Here is a 17,891-nt window from a genome sequence, read left to right as displayed (position 1 = left end):
AAATGATGCTCAACTAGAAGTAGCACATGTTGCGAGGCCTCTCTGCTTGTAGCTTATGTTGCCCTGGTTGGCTCGGCTTGTGGTGTTTGAAGGTGAGGGGGTCCCTTTTATAGAATAAGGGTTCGCTCCTCAATACATAAGTGATGGACTAGAGTTGATGCTCGCGGCGAGATGGTTGCTCAGTAGGCGGCGATGCTCTCTAATGGTGGTGAGGGAGTCCCTTTTATAAAATAAGGGTTCGCTCCTCAGTACATGAATAATGGGCTAGAGTCCCCCAAGTATTTTTCATAAGGCCTAGTTGAGGCCCAATTGAGGCCCAATATATGGTACATAATGTAGTCCCCCAAGTCTTCGGTCAATAGAGTCTGTTGGCTGGAGACTTTAAATTGAATCCATGTATGGGCCGAAGTGGCGGTTGTTCGAATGCGGTATTTGTATACCCTGCACTGAAGCTTTGTAGGTGAAGCTTTGCAAATGAAGCTTTGAAGCTGAAGCTCTGTAAATGAAGCTTTCGAAACTGGAGCTTTTGTAAATGAAGCTTTTGAAGCTAGAGCTTTTGTAAATGAAGCTCTTGAAGCTAGAGCTCTGTAAATGAAGTTTTTGAAGCTGATTGACATAAGTGATGCTCATGAATGTTTATGTTGATTGACATGAGTGATGCTCATGAATGTTTATGTTGATTGACATGAGTGATGCTCATGGATGTTGTCATGAGGGATGCTCATGAATGTTAACATGAGTGATGCTCATGAATGTTGACATGAATGATGGTCATGTATGATTATCATGAGTGATGCTCATGAATGTTTATGTATGAATGACATGAGTAATGCTCATGTATAATTTGGAGTACTTGGCGTATTTTTGATCACCTAGTTGGTGCTATTTTGGGCTTATGGGCCTTCGCTCTCCACAACATGTCAGCCCATTTATTTTGGGCTTTTCTGTTTTTTTTTTTTTTTTTTTTTTTTTTTTTTTTTTTTTAACCCTTTGATGGGGTTCATACATATGTCTCTGAAAGATAATAAATTACATCATTCTGAGGTGTGTATTCCTCTTTTTTTTTTTTTTTTTTTTTTTTTGTAATCATCTCAGTGGGTAGCCATGCTTTCTGCTTTGCTTTTTTGCTTTTCTTTCTCTTTCCTTGCGCTGCATTTATTATTCTCTTGCTCTTGCTGAGGTCCGGGTGCATTAGCCTTTGCAGATGGCAGACAAAAGTAAAGTGAAGTGCTCTTTACTTTGCTTTACTTTTGCAGATTGCAAATGGCGGAGGCATAGACTTGTCTTTACAGCATCTTCTGGAAAGTCAAAAAGCAGCTTTTAGGGCCACTAGCAGCAATAACCATCATTTCTCCTTTTTCCTTTTCTCTGCTGGTTTATTGAATCTCTTCTCACGCCGGTCGCATGCGCCCCGTCCATCTGAGAACTTACCACCCTGACTTTTTGATGAAATGATGCCCATAAATCATAGTGTAATCTGTTTTCTCTAGAATCGCCATAGCTGCATTCTTATACTCCTTGAACAAAGAGACCGAAGGGAACCTCCCGGATATGCTATGAGCAGCTATAGAGCTATCATCCCTCTCCTCCCTCTGCGCCTGGCTCAAAGGGCTCGCAAAATTTTCGATCCCCGGTGACAAGTACGTTTCCGGCAACGAATAAAACGGCGTCATAAGAGTGGTAGGCGTCGTGCGCTGCACATCTACGACAAGAGGACTAGTGTCGTTCATTTCGGAAGAAGAGAAACTCGCGATCTTGCTTGGGGAACGAAACGCCCATGGTTCCTCGATGACCACGCCTTCTGATGCGGATGACTTGGAGTCAGAGTCGGCCGAGTAGTCGAGCCTTGCGGCGCTCTTGAAGAGCTTCGGCGGTGGAGAAGGTTTTGAGACTGGGGAGGAGCGAAGGTGGTTTGGGACTACTGGAGGCGACGGGGATCATCTTAACAGTGATGAAGAACTCGGCAAGGCTGAGATCAGCATTGATGAGAATTGATTTGTGAAGGTCTCACAGTTTCTGGATTGTACTTGCGAAACGGCACACAAATGCCGCGTTCGAAGTCGAGCTGCTCCATGGCGGTGCTAGGTTTGGTCAATTGCCCTTCGCCCGCAGACGCCGTCAAGCTCCTCCACGTTTCGATTCGAAACCTGTAATCAAACGACGCCGAAGCCTTGGACGGCGCATTTCTATGGCTCGGCACAGTGTGAGCTCACGAGCTCAGATGCTGATTGGCAGGGAACGGAGCTGCTGTTGCGCAATTTACGCCTAGCAAAGTCATGGATTCTGCTCTGGGAATGGAGGCTGAGAGATTCAGAGAGTGAAATGGGAATGGGATGACCTTTGATGGTTAGAGGCTGAAGATCTTCCACCATTTCACAGAGCCGTAGGCTAAGATCGTGGCCACGTATAGCGGCACAACGGCGGTGAGGACGTGGTACAGGTCTGTGAAACTGATCATGTTTTCGTTTGGTTAAAGGTAGAGGCTTTCTCTGTTTTTGATGGGTTTTTGTGGGATTTGAGCACCATATTCATGGAGAGTCGATGACAGAGGTGAGTAAAGTGGCGAGATGAAAACAATCGCTGGAAAATGACCGGAGTGTTGATTCTCTCTCTAATCTAGAGAGAGAGATGGATCTGAGAGAGAGGATTGTGTTTTAGTTATTCTCTCTCTCTCTGTAAATTGTATGGGTGTGTTTCTGAGCGTGGGTGTTGGGTTGGGTTGTTTGGTTCCTGGGTTTTCTTTGCAGATTCACGGTGGAGGTGAAAAAATGAAAGAGAACCGACACAACTTTTTGTATCGTTTCCCACAGACGGCGCCAAATGTTGATGCACAAAACCGGATGGTCTTGGTACAACGTAAATCCGACCGTGAATCTGCACAAACGCTCAAGAACACGAAGAACACAAAGAACACAAGGATTTTATCGTGGTTCACCCCAAGGTTTGGGCTACGTCCACACTGATTGTATTATATTTCTCTGTTGAAGAGGGAGAGAGAGCTTAGGGGATGTGAGGAGCTTTGAGAGGGGGTGAGAGGCTTCAGAAATGGCCTCTGAGGGTGAGAATGAGCCTCTCCCTAATTGTGAGGGTGAGGGGTCCTTTTATAGAATAAGGACTCCTCACTTATTACATATTTGCCCCTTCCTTTATCCCATAATTACATTTAAGTCCCTTGAGTATTTGTACGAGATCTAAATACGAGGCCCTAAATATGGTATAAACATAATCTTTTATAAATAAATAGATAAATCTCTATACAAAAATGGTTATTTTCAGCAGTGCAGCAAACATGTGAAACTTGTAACCCAAATGATGATGACACACTCATATTACTTTGTGCTACTTAGTTCACAAAGGCTCAAACTCCCCACATTTAATACACTCCAAAAAAAAGGGGTCGAGGATTCCCTGTATGGCTTTATATGATCACATTACTTAATTATGCTTGAAAGAATACATTGCCTTCCTCCTCTAATATAATAGAGATTTTTTAGTATGATCGAAATACGGGATGGTACATTACATGCCATTACAATTGGAGAGACACTTGGAAAAAAAAATTCTCTTAAATTGTATAATGACATGTAGTGTATCTCTTTATGTACAGATCTCACTGAAAAATCTATCATACGATAACTAATACTACTTATATATATATATATATATATCCATTTTTGGATTAGTTTCTTTCCTTTAATCAAAAATAAAAATTCACGCGCCAGACGCTACGAAACCAGCTGTGGTCTCTTTTGGTTCACTACGCAACCTGGGATGGATGCTTGGAATGATCAGAATAAGCATTCCTTGGATATGCATGCCATGAGATGAGTACATTCTGTTATCTTCTGACCAATACCAAAATGTGCATGCATGCATGGAACAGACAACCATAAAACGAAAAGAGCGGGATTTATATATGATAGGGGAAAATGCTTATTTGTGAAAATTAAGGGTATAAATTAAAAACCTTATATTAATCTTCCCATTAAGCATTCATTCATGTTTTATATATGTGAAAGTGCAAACTGGGAATGGAAATTTCGTCCTCATAATTCAAGCGTATTGCTCAATGGAACGAGGCAACATGCAACTAACCAAGTCTTGAGCAAATTAATAGCAGTAGATTGCCAAATATATTGATTGTTTCTAAGATTAGGGAAGTTTGGATTGGATGGCTGATTTGTTGGTTCAAGGAGGATTTGGGTGGGTGGGTGGTAATTTGGGTTAGCTAGGCCAGTGATAAATCAATCAATTTAATCTAGGGAGTTTTAACAAAACACTTCAAGTACTATTCATTTTTAATGAAAAACCATATTTATACATTTTCCTGGTACTATTCACTATACCTTTAAAAATGACTTTTCATTAAAATGGAAGTTTTTTTGGACTTTTCGTTTGTTTTCCTTTTAATCTATTGTGTCAAACCCTAGTTGAATATCAGAATGCGTAACGAATAAGACTAATAAGAATAATAGAAATATTATTAAACAAACGAGATTGCCGGAACGGCTACAAAACCTTAAAAGACTACATTGTGACTAGCTTGTTATTCAAACTAAATTACAGGCAATATTTATAGAGAATTAAAACTAAGAAACCCTAACTCGGATGGATTAGATCCAAATCCTAAACTAACAAGCAAAATCCAAATACTAAAATAAACTTAAATACTAATACTTTCCAACCGTTTTTGCATGATTAATTCCAAGAAACGTCATTCGTTCAAGTTGTATGCCTTGCTCATGTGGAGTTTTAATGTCAGTAATGGTAATTAACGTTACAAAGGATGATTGGTTGCGTTCTCTTGTCATGTTATTTGGTTTCTTGAATAATTAATGCCCTTGATTTTTAAAACACTTACTGAAATTCTGGCATGCATTTACATACTACATATAATAGTCATTTCACCGTCATTGGCAACGAAAAAGAGTTAGGTTATGGCTCTTTTGCGTAACTGTAATTGAAATAAAAGGAATTGGATTTGGAAAGAATTGAATTAAGGAGGAGTAAGAATCAGATTTTTGTTAAAATTATTTACTTAAATTTTCTGTTGAACTGAGGAGGAGTAAGAATCATATTTTTGTTTTGGCTCTTTTTTTTTTTACTTTTTTTTTCTTTTTGAATTCATATGTTAATCAAAGAAACGTGAAATTCAAGAAAAACAACCCAGCAAAAGCTCATTTATTAGCAATGGACGGTGGTGGCAGCAGAAGTAAAATTGTAGTAAATATCCAAGGACATAATGAGTAAGAAAAATTGATTGCAATCCTTCCATACCATCCTATATAGAGGCAGATTGTCTACCTTTCTGTTATGGTGTCCTTTCTATTATTTTTTATTTGTACGGTCTTTATTAAGTCACATCAATATTTTATATTAATTTTTTTATAAAGATAATAAGATAAAAAACAATAAAAATATAAAATGTTGATGTAGCTTAACCGTGATCGTAAAATAAAAATGAATGAAAATGGCACCATAACAGGAGGACAGACAATCTGCCTCCATCTTATATAGTGTCGGTCGGGCCTTTCATTTTGTTCCCCTAAAGTTAGTAAACGAAAGTATATCCCACGTAATTAACATCAATATGGTTAAAAGCGGAAGCGAAAGTTGGTTAATTACGGCATTGAAGATTAATTCACAATGAGTAATGTTTTTTTGCACTTTTCATACTAATTATTTGTACACGAAATCAAATAGATTTGATAAAAAATTTCGCTCACTCATTAATGATGCTTTCTGCAACCGGGATTTGTTTCGAAATTGCAGTGACCCGTCCAATCAAATTAATTAATAATATGATCATTCCCAATATCTTGTGTTTTTAACCGGATATACTAATTATTAAAAAATGTAAATTGGTATTTTCGGGCAGGCAGAGGATGATGTGGCAGCCGCATAAGAGAGAAAGAAGGAGGTTCGAAATGAAATTAAGACAAAATAATGCCTTCAGAACCGGAAGGGGACACGTGTTTGTAGGATATGTCAAATTGCAAATAGAACCCTATACCCTATATAAAAGCTAGCCTCTACCCTAGCCGCTACCCTAGAGTACTAGGAGAGGAGAGCGGAAGTGTATGGGCAACTGCTTCCCAGGTGGTGGAGCTCACGGCGGCGATGCTGCAGATGCAGCTACAGGTATAAGTTTTATTAGCATTTAGCAATATTTTCGGGATTAAGCGTGCTATTATGATGTTTCACCATATTTTCTTTACATTTTTGCACAAGAAATGGGTTTTCTTCTTGGGTAAACGTTTCTCAGATGCCATGCTAGCTAGGGTTTTGAGCTCAGATATTTCCTCTTTCTTTTGAGCCGTTTCTCTTAAAAAAAATAAAAAAATAGAATATTAAAATCGTTCGACGAGGGCAGTGAGTTGACAGCGGATCCTGTGATCAGGCATGGTTTATTCTAAAAAATAAAATGTTTTTTTATTAGCACTCTATATATCGTTGAATACATTCTACATAAATATGTATTATTAAATTACTCATGCATCTTAATATAAAATGAATATTTAGCTCCAAAAAATTTAAAAGAAATTGAATACACAAATTATTTACTAATATGAACCCTAACTCTAAATTGGTTGTCTAAACCTGAACACTAAAATCCTAAAACTCCTAATTGACAAAAAAAACTCCTAATTGACAAAAAAAACCCAAATTGATAGAAATGTAAACTCTAAAAATAAAAAAATGTTACGAAATCGTAACCAGACGTACTTCATTATGGATTTTGTAAGAACTACAATTTTTTTTTTGTTATTAAAATCTATAACTACTCCAAAACAAATTATAAATTTCTCAAAAAAAAAAATCCATTATAATATAAACAAATTTTTCTTTAAGTGGTAAGTTTGGCAGTTTGTGCTACTTTCTTTTAAGTTTTGTACAGTAAAAAGAATTGAACCTATGTTCACCAAAAAAGAAAAAAAGAATTGAACCCGTTTTAATCTTCCCATTATAATTTTGAAAAAAAAAATTTCACCCATGTCCTATCATTTTTTTTTTTTTGATCAAAATTTAGTGAGATTGATTCTAGAGGAGTAACAGAGAGGGATACAAATTTTGGATTTGTACTCTATCAGTAAAATAAACCAACAATCAAATGTCATGCAGTTGACCTCATAATTAGCATTTATATGTTTAGCGAGAATCTTGAAATTTGGAGGTGTGGTAAGAATGAATAATGAGATAATGTTGAATATATGTGAAAAATGTGAGGTGTATGTAAAAAGTTTGGGGTGTGAGGGTAGTATAGGAAAGTATGTGGGGTGTATTAAGATAAATTTTGATTGAAAAAGTAGATCTGAGGTGTATTTAGTATGTGAGATATATTCAACAATATGTGAGATGTTAATAAAACAACCCAAAATAAATAAATAATTACAGAATTTTGTTTCATTAAAGGGACATGGCTTCTCTGTCTTCCCAGTTCCCATACACTCCCATCACCTTCTATTTGTGTGGTCCTAGTTAAGCCACATCAACATTTTATATCACTATTGCTTTTTGTCTTATTATCTCTATAAAAAATCAATATAAAATATTGACGTGGCTTAATCGTGATCACACAAAATAGGAATGGATGGGAGTGTATGGGAACTGGGAAAGCAAAGAAGCCAGGTCAGCATTAAAGAGGACTAATGTCAAGACTTACCCAGGCCTTATGTATATTTTCTAATTGTCTATTCATTTAATTTTTCATAAATCCAGGCATGTTGTCTCCAGTTGCCCGAATTATCCCAGAAGAAGAATCGACCCCCTTGTGTGTCTTTAGCCAGGCCGAAATACAAGCAATGTCCTGACTCACCCTTCACGATCTCAAAGGGAGAATGTTTTCCGCTTCTAGGGGAGCAATTCACAAGGGAAAAAACTCCACAGCCACGTATGTTGTCCGACCCACCCTCCGTCAATGTGTCCATGTACCTTGACAATGACAATGGCATCACTTAGTTAGCCCAAGTGTCAATTGTTTTCTTGGCTTTCTTAGCTTGCAACTAGCTATATAAGCTGAGATGAAACCATTTGGGTAAAGGTGGTAAAGGTTCAAGTGGGGTTCTAACATTTTCCAAACAAATGTGCAGCGAGAAGCTGATTGTCTCAATAGAATCGACCATCCCTGGATCACTAAGCCAATTGGATACTGCTGGTATGAGCCCAAATGCAGGATGATTGTGGTGTACAATCGAATCACTGGGACTCTTATGGAGCATCTGGAAACGCATAAGCTGTTTCTCAGTTGGCGGCACTGGATGAGGGTGGCTCAATTGGTATCTTCAGTCATTTGTTTTTTCCGCACCATTCAAATGGAAGGCTACAGGGTTGCCTTCTACCTAAGTTATATGCTCAGAATGTCTACCGTAAAGACAAGCTTCTTTTCTTAACTTCACTAATTAATTTAAATTTAGCTTTCAAAGTTGCTAAACTAGTCTTTGTACAATTTGCAGCTCGCAAAGGTTGCCAAATTTTGCCTCATTGATAATGAGGGTAAGCCATAAACATTTTTGCCTGCGAAAAGACTAGCAGGTCAGCCCCAACGGGTGATTAGCCACTATGGTAAGGTTTTTTTAAAGAATTCTTGTGTAGTGCCTTTTATTTATGGTAGAAAAAAATGAGAAAATTAACTTGTCCTCTTAGTATAAATTCAATCATAGCTTAAGAAAAGAATAACTAGAGTAATAAATAATCAAGAAACCAAATCTATATATCTAGAAATTTAGATTCTGATAAATATTGAAAAATCACTAAATTGGGGTGCATTAGATTTCAATATATAGATTTGGTTTGTTGCTTATTTATTACTCTAGTTATTCTTTTCTTATAGCTAGGATTGAATTTATACTAAGAGGACAAGTTAATCTTCTCATTTTATTCTACTATAAATAAAAGGCACTGCACAAGAATTCCTTAAAAAAACCTTACCACAGTGGCCAATCACCTGATAAGGCTGACCTGCCAGTCTTCCCACAGGTAAATATGTTGCTGGCTTGCCCTCATTATCAATGAGACAAATTTGGCAACCTTTGCGAGCTGCAAATTGTATAAAGACTAGTTTAGCAACTTTGAAAGCTAAATTTAAATTAATTAGTGAAGTTAAGAAAAGAACCTTGTTTTTACAGTAGACGTTCTGAGCAGATAACTTAGGTCATCTCTAACCGAAGGCTGGCCAGAGGGCTTGTTTTAGCTCTCTGGTCCTCTAAGAAATTTAATGAACAATACAGGACCATATTTGCTTCTATTTCCAACCGAGGGTCATAGGGCCAAACATAATTTATTATTTAAATTTAAAAACTACAACAACTTCAATTTAAAAACTACAACTTATATTTAACAACTACAACTTAAATTTAAAAACTACAAATTAAATTTAAAAACAACATTAACTTAAATTAAAAAACTACAACTTAAATTTAATATCCATAATCAACATCATCTTCATCATCCACCATTGTAGGAGTATAGTCAGAGGTAAACAACTGTCGTCGGGTCATAATTTCTTTTTTTTTTTCTATCAAAATAGGTCTTACTCATTGAAGTGTAATTCGAAGTGTTCATTTCCATATTCTTATCATCTATCTCTTATTGTATTTGTTTGGTATGTTCTTCATGCCTACGGCTCCTTTCTTCCGCCTCAAGGGCAGTTTGCTCCGCCACTTATTGTTGAGTGGCGTAATCATCATTTGCTTTGCCTTTTTTCTTCAACCTTCATGCCTTGTTTCGTCTCATAGCCCTAGGTATGGAACCTTCACTTGAAGACGGATTTTCTACCCTTGTTTGTTGAATGGCAGGAGATCCATCTTCATCCATATTTGCAGCTGAGGATGCAGTTCCGAACACTGGCATATGACCTACTCTATGTTGAGATGGATCTTCAAACAACACCTACCCTTTACAAATTTCCCAACAACTGTGAAACTGAAAAGGTTTCAAGCTGCCTTCCATATACAATTTCTCCGCTTGGTGTACCTAGAAAATATAATTACAAAAATTAAAGGAAATTAATTTATGAAATTAAATGTAATATAATTAAATGTATTTACAAAAATTAAGGGAAAGTAATTCATGAAATTAAATATAATATAATTAAATATTTAAAATAAATTGTGAAAACACTTACTTCGTTGTAGTAGTTAAAGCCGCTTACATGTCTACTTACGACTGCAAACAGTGATTGATGCTATTTGTTCAAACTTGGGTGAAGATGTTTCTTCCATCTTGAAAAACAACTCTTCTGGTTTTGGACATTCAATGGAGTGGTGCTTTCGTAGTACTCTAAGTATTTTTTGGAGACACGAGTCCAAACACCTTCACTTGTTTGAGAACTCCGCCTCACACTATCTTCTGACACCCATATATGAGCCCTGCATAGAGCTTCATCTTCCTTTCGGGTCCAAGCCCTAACTTTTATTACAGGCGAGACCATTTGAAAATTATTGAAATAATTGAAGGAAATATTTTTGAAAGAGGTAAGAAAATATGAGAATTGAAATGGTGTGGGAATGGTGAAAAATTTGTGAGGAATGGTGAATGAATGGTTTAGGTATTTAGAGGGAAAAAAATTAGAATTTTCAAGAATTAAAAAAAAAAAATTGGCCCAAATTTTTTTTTTTTGAATCCAACGGTAATTAGCATCAACTAGCTGTTGGATTCAAAAATTTGTTTAAGAATTCCTGTCGGATAACCGACATGATTAAATGATGTCGGTTATATTTAACAGCAATTCTTAAATTTCTAGCCAGCCCTTTGGCCCTTTCAAATTTCATGGGGCCCACAAGCCCTCTGGCCTATCCCTCAGTTGGAGACGGTTTCGGGCTATTTTATACTATCTGGCCCTTGAGACCTTTCGGTTGGAGATGGCCTTAGGGTAGAAAGCAACCGTATAGCCTTGCATTTGAATGATGTGGAGAAAACAAATGACTATAGATACCAGTTGATTAAAAAATAGCTCTGTTAACTAAATCATAACATATCTTCAGGACACTGATAAATTGTCAAACATTCTTTGTACTGATTTTTTTTTTACAAAAACAAACCATGAAAGAGGCATATGATATGAGACGGTAGCAGAGGGAGTGAACAAGAGATGAAAGTGGGCATGGAGGGTTCAATATTCATATACTGGGATTGATGCTTGCCCCCCAAATTGTACGAATTACAGGAAGACCGATCCTTCACCCTTGTCATTTTTCTATTAATCTCTCACTTGGATAGGGTGTGAAGATGATAATCGAGATTGAGAAGAAGTTGACGCCAAATTTACTTTGCTCACGAGTAAGTATTTCATCGTTTTCCAGATTTTTTTTTTAATTTTTAAATGGCAAATAAAAAATTTAACACAGTTATCTCTCAATTAAGTCATCAGACATGTGTTACAATATTAGCAAAGAGACAGCATGAGACACAAACAAAGGAACAGCAAATCCTTGGTCGACCCGGAGCGAGGAGGATGGGCACATGACGTGCACGTGAAGAATGATGAAGCGACACTGAAATTGTCCAGGTCGTTGATGGTGAAATTGTCGAAATCGTCTTCGAGCTTCTGAGACTCTTTCCATTGCAAACAATTTTTTTAAGGATTTTTTATTTTAGTTCCTATATTTAGAGATTATACTATAAGAACCTCCTATCATGGATAATATATTGTTTAAAAATCTGATTTGTTATAAATAGACAAAAGTTAGAAAGATAACATTTACTAGTGACATGAGCAAAACAAGTGTAAAATATCACACTGTAACTATAACACAAGGAGATGACAAATAAAAGAGGGAGGGATAGATACTAATGTTATTGATCTTTTCTTCTTCTCAGTGTATTTTGATAACACACGGAGCGCTTTATTTATAGAGCAACTCCAAACAAGCGTAATGATTACACTTTGAAATTTACAGTACACACCTTTTGAAAATACAATCCTCATTCATTTCCCAAGTCCACATTAATGTGTGGGCATTCATTAATCCACCAATAGTTTCAACATTACTGTGTGGGCATTCATTAACTCACCAACATTTTCAACACGAGTGTTGTTTTAAAGTTTCTAAATGAGTGTTCAAAATTAGTGATGAGTCTCTAAATAGGTACTTTCTTCCCCCCCCCCCCCGCAATGTTATTCGATGATTGGGTCGTTCAATTTCAAGTCATTAAACAAAAGGAAAACTAATGAAAATCGTTTGAAAATCGTGAGTTTTAACGATAAGGACAAAATAAATGGTAAAGTTAATATTACCATAATTGACTTTTAAGTGTAAAAATATGATTTTTCATTAAAGTGAACAGTACTAAGAGTTTTTCGTTAAAATACCTTTAAACAAAAGGTCAAATTTGCAAAAAACAAAAACAAACCAAATAAAAAGTTCTCTGTCATTTGCTCAGCACTGTGATAATTTTAGTGACAAACTCAATATTCATTCATTTATTTGATAAACTAGACGTTTAATCAATTTCTAATCTTTACCTAAAAAAGGATTAAATAGAAAATAGATGATTTTGATAACCAAATTAGATAGCAGAACAAACGAAACAAAATGAAGAAGGTAGCTTGCATTCTTCAAAATTACGATGTCCATTTGTACAAAGTACTTATGTTATGTAGTAATACACTTGTATAGTATGTGACCAAAGTCACAATCATCTTTTGACAGGGGTCTCAGGGGTGGTTTGGGAGTGAGGTGCTTAAAAAAAAAACACCCATGAAAAAAAGCTGTGAGAGTTTTAGGTGTTTGGTAAACTGAAAAAAAGAAGGTTTATTTTGGAAGCTGCTGTGAGAATAAGCTGAAATCAAAGGAAAAAGCTGAAACTGCTATTTGTAGCTTTGGAAAACTGATTTTTTTTTTCAAAGCACACGGAGTTACAGTGCTCCTTTAATGAAAAGACCCACTATCAGATTGCTTTTTTTTTTTTTCAAAAGCACTTTTACAAAAAAGTTTACCAAACACTATGCTGATTTTTTTCACAACCGCTTATTCTCACAGCAGCTTTTTTTTAAGCACAGCAATACCAAACCAGCCCTCAGCCTATACAACAAAACTTGGGTGTTGCATTGTTTGTGAATAAAAAAAAAGAAAAATTAATAAAAAAGATTTAAAAACTTTGAGTTTTAACAATAAAGATAAAATCAAAGATAAAATAAATAGTATCAGAATTGATTTTTTAAGTTAAAAATATAATTTTTCGTTTCAATGAACAGTATCGAAAATTTTCGTTAAATTATTCTAAAAAAACAAAATCAAAGTTGGGTGAGAGTCGTACATTACACAAAAAGACTTATCCTCTCATCCGCCACTGCATTGGCCGTCAAATCTCTACCACCAATCTTTAATCCAAAACCCACCAAAAAAATCCAATTTTCTCATCAAGCATCGAACTTTTGCTTCTCTTTTATTTCATCTCCCTCTTCTGCTTCCTCAGCATTTTAACTCCACAACCATGGCTGCAGCTGTAACTGCTGCTGTCTCCTTCCCCTCCTCCAAGTCCTCCTCCCTCCCCACCAGGACCTCCTTAATCTCACCTGACAGAATCACCCTCAAGAAGGTAAAAACTTTCAGGTCCTGGTAAATCAATCACTTGGGGACCAAGTTCGAGTTCGCTTCGTCTAGTTTAGATGAAATTAGTGTAGAATACCGCTTGTACGAAACAAAATAATGTGACATGGGTTGTTGTTGGTTTCTTCAGGTTCCTTTGTACAACAGCAATGCTGGTGGGAGAGTGGTATCCATCAGAGCCCAGGTGACCACCACCGAGACTGCGCCACCTGCCAAGGTTGTGAAGGAATCCAAGAAGCAAGATGAAGGGGTGGTTGTCAACAAGTACAAGCCCAAGAATCCGTACATTGCCAGAGTCCTCCTCAACACTAGGATCACTGGTGATGATGCGCCTGGTGAGACCTGGCACATGGTCTTCAGCACAGAGGGTATGTCCCAAGCCTAATAATTTCGTTTGGAAATATGCACAAATACCCCTAACAAATTTTTAATAAATAATAGAACTCGAGGGACACTAAAGTGATTTATATTATCATGACTGCTTAAGTGCTTATTGTGTGTTTATTATGTTTATTGTGTCCCGATTCTAATGTGCGGAAAAATGTGTAACCGGTTCTATTTGTGCATATTTCCCAATTCGTTTTCGTCTTGAACTAGTGATTTACAACTACCCTCACTTGTATTCGCTTGTAGGAGAGGTGCCCTACAGAGAAGGGCAGTCCATTGGAGTTATTCCAGAAGGTGTTGACAAAAATGGGAAGCCTCACAAGCTGAGGTTGTACTCAATTGCCAGCAGCGCCCTCGGTGACTTTGGAGACTCCAAGACTGTGAGTTTTACACTGTTCCAATCATATGTACAATCCATTGGATTTTCTGCTCATGTTGTTTACCAAATTGATGTGAATATGCTGCCATTTTAACACGAAATGCTGCAACTTTAGGCAATTAGTAAACACGTTTCGTTGATCCGAAATCTGATTGCCTCATCCAGGTTTCTCTGTGTGTGAAACGTCTTGTGTACACCAATGACGCAGGCGAAATTGTTAAAGGAGTGTGTTCAAACTTTTTGTGTGAGCACACAGATCTCTACTTCTACGAAGTTATTATTCCATTGAGGCACTAAGAAAAACCAATTTGTTCTTTACCACAAAATCAGAACATCTTGTTATAAGTTTTCCGTGTTTCAGGTGACTTGAAGCCCGCAAGTGAAGTGACGATCACCGGACCAGTTGGAAAAGAAATGCTTATGCCAAAAGACCCTAATGCAACCGTCATCATGGTATAAGTACTTGCCATATTACGTATTTAGGAAGACAACTCGATCATCAAATGTTTTACTCCGTGTGAGTAGTGTTGGTTTTCTGAAATTTCTTTACTAATGCAGCTTGCAACTGGAACTGGAATTGCTCCTTTTAGAGCATTCTTATGGAAAATGTTCTTCGAGAAGCATGAAGACTACAAGGTAAGCATTACCGCTAGGTTTTTTCCTTTAGACACCTTCGGACATAGAACACTCCAGCCCGTCATAAAACGTTCTTCAAGTGCATATATGACCAATGAATTCTCATTTGTTCTTTGATTGGCTTTTTGTCTAACGAACGATCAAATTTTGACATTGCGTGTAGTTCAATGGTTTGGCATGGCTCTTCTTGGGTGTTCCTACAAGTAGCTCACTGCTCTACAAGGAGGTAAGATATGTCAAGACTCAAGATTTTCTTAATTCTAAGTCAATCCTTTTCAATTCGCCGAAAACTTGACTTAATAAGAAATACTTGTGGGATACAGGAATTTGAGAAGATGAAGGAGAAGGCCCCCGAAAACTTCAGGCTTGACTTCGCCGTCAGCAGAGAGCAAACCAACGAGAAGGGTGAGAAGATGTACATCCAAACCAGAATGGCTCAGTATGCAGAAGAGCTATGGGAGTTGCTCAAGAAGGACAACACCTACGTCTACATGTGTGGTCTCAAGGGAATGGAGAAGGGTATCGATGACATCATGGTCTCGTTGGCTGCCAAAGACGGTAAGATTGTAGATTGCATTGCTCGCATTTGTTGAAAAATGTAAAATCCCAAGTCGAAAATTTGACAAAACAAAGTATAATATATAACGAATGGTTGTAATACCAATTGCCCAGAGGCGTTTTGTGATAAAAAATTAAAAACCTCACGTATGTTGTGCTAGTAAGTGATAATATACAAGTTGGGGACATTATCAATGTGATCAGTGGTGGGGGTTGCCGGTCCGTCTCTCTGAAATCTTCACAAAATTTTGATAGAATATTTTTGTGTTCTGATAAATTTTGCAGGCATTGACTGGATGGACTACAAGAAGCAGTTGAAGAAATCAGAGCAATGGAATGTGGAAGTCTACTAATTTCTGGTCATCTTGTACAAATCTCTCTCTCTCTCTCTCTCTCTCTCTCTCTTTGCGATAAAACAAGGAAATCTTGAAAGATTACCACTGCAGTATGTAGATAGGTGAAAGTCTTTGCATCTCTACTTTTTTTTTTCCCTTCTATTTTAATAAAGCTTTTGTATTATACTATTGAAAAATGGCCACAATAATTTTATTTATAAGGGTGCAAATTTAGTGGAAACATTGTAGACTCGATGTTCCTCTTCTCTCGTTTCAAGAGAGTGAACATGTCGTAAGTTTTTCTTGTTTTAAAACGTTAGTTTAATTGTCTAAAAAAAACAGTGAGTGCTTTAAATTCATAACATTGTTGATGTCGTTCTTTTGAAGAAGACATTCGGTAGGGTGAGGCCTGATAAAACCAAAATATAAAGAGTTCATATATTTTTGTGAGAGGAATGCTAGCTACCTTTTGCCATATCCCTTTTCCTGTTTGTCTTTCTTACTCATCACTTGACATGTGTATTTCACTAACAAATTAAACTACATAATTAATGCATTAAAATTATAAATTTTATATGATACAATGGTTTAAGCATAATCATCATTAATGAACTCTAATAGTGAATTAAGTAGAATATCAAGATTAGGGACTAATTGCATGAGAATTAGGGGTGGGCACGGTTTGGTTCGGTGCGGTTTTGAGTGAAATCAAAACTGAAACCGAAATTTTTTATGGTTCGGTTCGGTGCGGTTTCAAATGGTTTCGGTTTGGTTTTTAAGAAAAAATGTATAATTTGCAATTTAACATATTAATAAGCATTTCCCAGTAGCAATAGGAAAAAGACATTTGTCATGTAAACAATTAGCAAGTTGTATGCAGTTGTGATGTTAACATATGTTTGTGCAACAAAAGGGTGTCCCATACAAGGTATAACATAAAACAAGTTGAATAACTTTGAATTCATTAAACGTGAGCGAAACTTTCATACTAGAATATGTGATATCATGCTTCAAATGAGTGGACTTCATTAAATCATTGTTTGACTCTTGATAACAAGATTAGTCCACCCTTGTACATGTGTGTGTGTGTGTGTGATGATATAAAATAACAAAGGTCCTTCGAGTTAATAAACAAAAGAAAGTGATGAATGATGATATTCTAATGTGGTTTAGTCCATACTAAAAGTATGGATTCTAATAAACAACCAATTAAAACATGAAATCTAATATGAACATTTAATTATATGTTTATTAATATTTGCGGTTTGGTTTGGTTTTGGTGCGGTTTTCAAAAGCCAAAACTGAAACCAATCCGTTTTCTATGTTGCAGTTCGGTTTCAAAATCGAAACCGTTTCAAAACCGCAAAACCAAACCGTTCGGTGCGGTTTGATTTGGTTCGTGTTTCGGTTTCGGTTTTCGATTCTAAGTGCCCACCCCTAATGAGAATAGTCTCTTTTTGTAGTTGAGAAGAGTTACACGCTTATGTCTGTGATTGATGTGGGACTCTATGAGTTTTATTCTGATGTTGACACATGTTGTTTTGTGATTGACCTCCTGGTTGGATAGAAAATGTTGTGCTTCAACACAAGGGTGCCTCAGCACGAATCATTCAGTGAGGCCCTGAAGGTATGAAGTTCATCGATACACGGTAATTTCAGGATTTGTGAAGTATGGTGTAAACACTAATTTTCCACCTTAAAACTATGAATTATGTAGTTTAATTTGTTAGTGAAATACAAGTGTCAAGTAACAAGTAAAAAATGTAAATAACAAAAGGCAAATAACGAGGGTAGTTGGCATTCCTCTTAATAGTATCTTACGAATGAGGTGATCTGAGTTAGTGGCGTAGCCAGGATTTTCAAATAATGGGGTCATGATTTCAACAAATAAAATTGCATTGGACCATTTCGTTGAGCACTTAGTAAAAACGTAAAGACATAAACTTTATTGGTCCTAAGTTCCATTTAAGGTTTTGATATAAAGGCTCCCAACCAGTGATGTAGCCAAGATTTTCAAATAATTGGGTCATGAGTTCGACAAAAAAA

The 17,891-nt window shown here is 36.6% G+C and overlaps 2 protein-coding genes across 7 annotated transcripts; both read left to right on the top strand.

Moving 5' to 3' along the window:
- The first annotated feature begins 5,974 nt into the window (after window positions 1–5,974).
- On the top strand, window positions 5,975–11,802 carry LOC103456286 (uncharacterized). Of its 6 annotated transcripts, XM_008395989.4 has the most exons (4): window positions 5,975–6,141; window positions 7,586–7,629; window positions 7,720–7,891; window positions 8,091–8,126. In XM_008395989.4, exons 1-4 carry the CDS (start codon window positions 6,081–6,083, stop codon window positions 8,099–8,101), a joined length of 288 nt encoding a protein of 95 aa, XP_008394211.2. In that variant the 5' UTR covers window positions 5,975–6,080; the 3' UTR covers window positions 8,102–8,126. The 6 variants fall into 6 exon arrangements, 2 of the variants coding, with proteins under 2 accessions (XP_008394211.2, XP_008394203.2); XM_008395981.4 differs by having other exon boundaries at window positions 5,977–6,141; window positions 7,720–8,126; XR_011573182.1 differs by lacking the exon at window positions 7,586–7,629 and having other exon boundaries at window positions 6,021–6,141; window positions 8,091–8,560.
- A 1,347-nt stretch (window positions 11,803–13,149) lies between these two features.
- Window positions 13,150–16,086, top strand: LOC103456305 (ferredoxin--NADP reductase, leaf isozyme, chloroplastic). Its single transcript, XM_008396004.4, has 9 exons — window positions 13,150–13,539; window positions 13,681–13,918; window positions 14,184–14,317; window positions 14,482–14,560; window positions 14,678–14,769; window positions 14,875–14,952; window positions 15,116–15,178; window positions 15,276–15,510; window positions 15,796–16,086. Exons 1-9 carry the CDS (start codon window positions 13,435–13,437, stop codon window positions 15,861–15,863), a joined length of 1,092 nt encoding a protein of 363 aa, XP_008394226.1. The 5' UTR covers window positions 13,150–13,434; the 3' UTR covers window positions 15,864–16,086.
- Window positions 16,087–17,891: the final 1,805 nt, after the last annotated feature.

The sequence above is a fragment of the Malus domestica genome, chromosome 02 (genome assembly GCF_042453785.1).
Source record: "Malus domestica chromosome 02, GDT2T_hap1".
Lineage (NCBI taxonomy): Eukaryota > Viridiplantae > Streptophyta > Magnoliopsida > Rosales > Rosaceae > Malus > Malus domestica.
The sequence above is the reverse complement of the archived record's forward strand: the minus strand, read 5'-3'. Positions and strand labels throughout refer to the sequence as shown.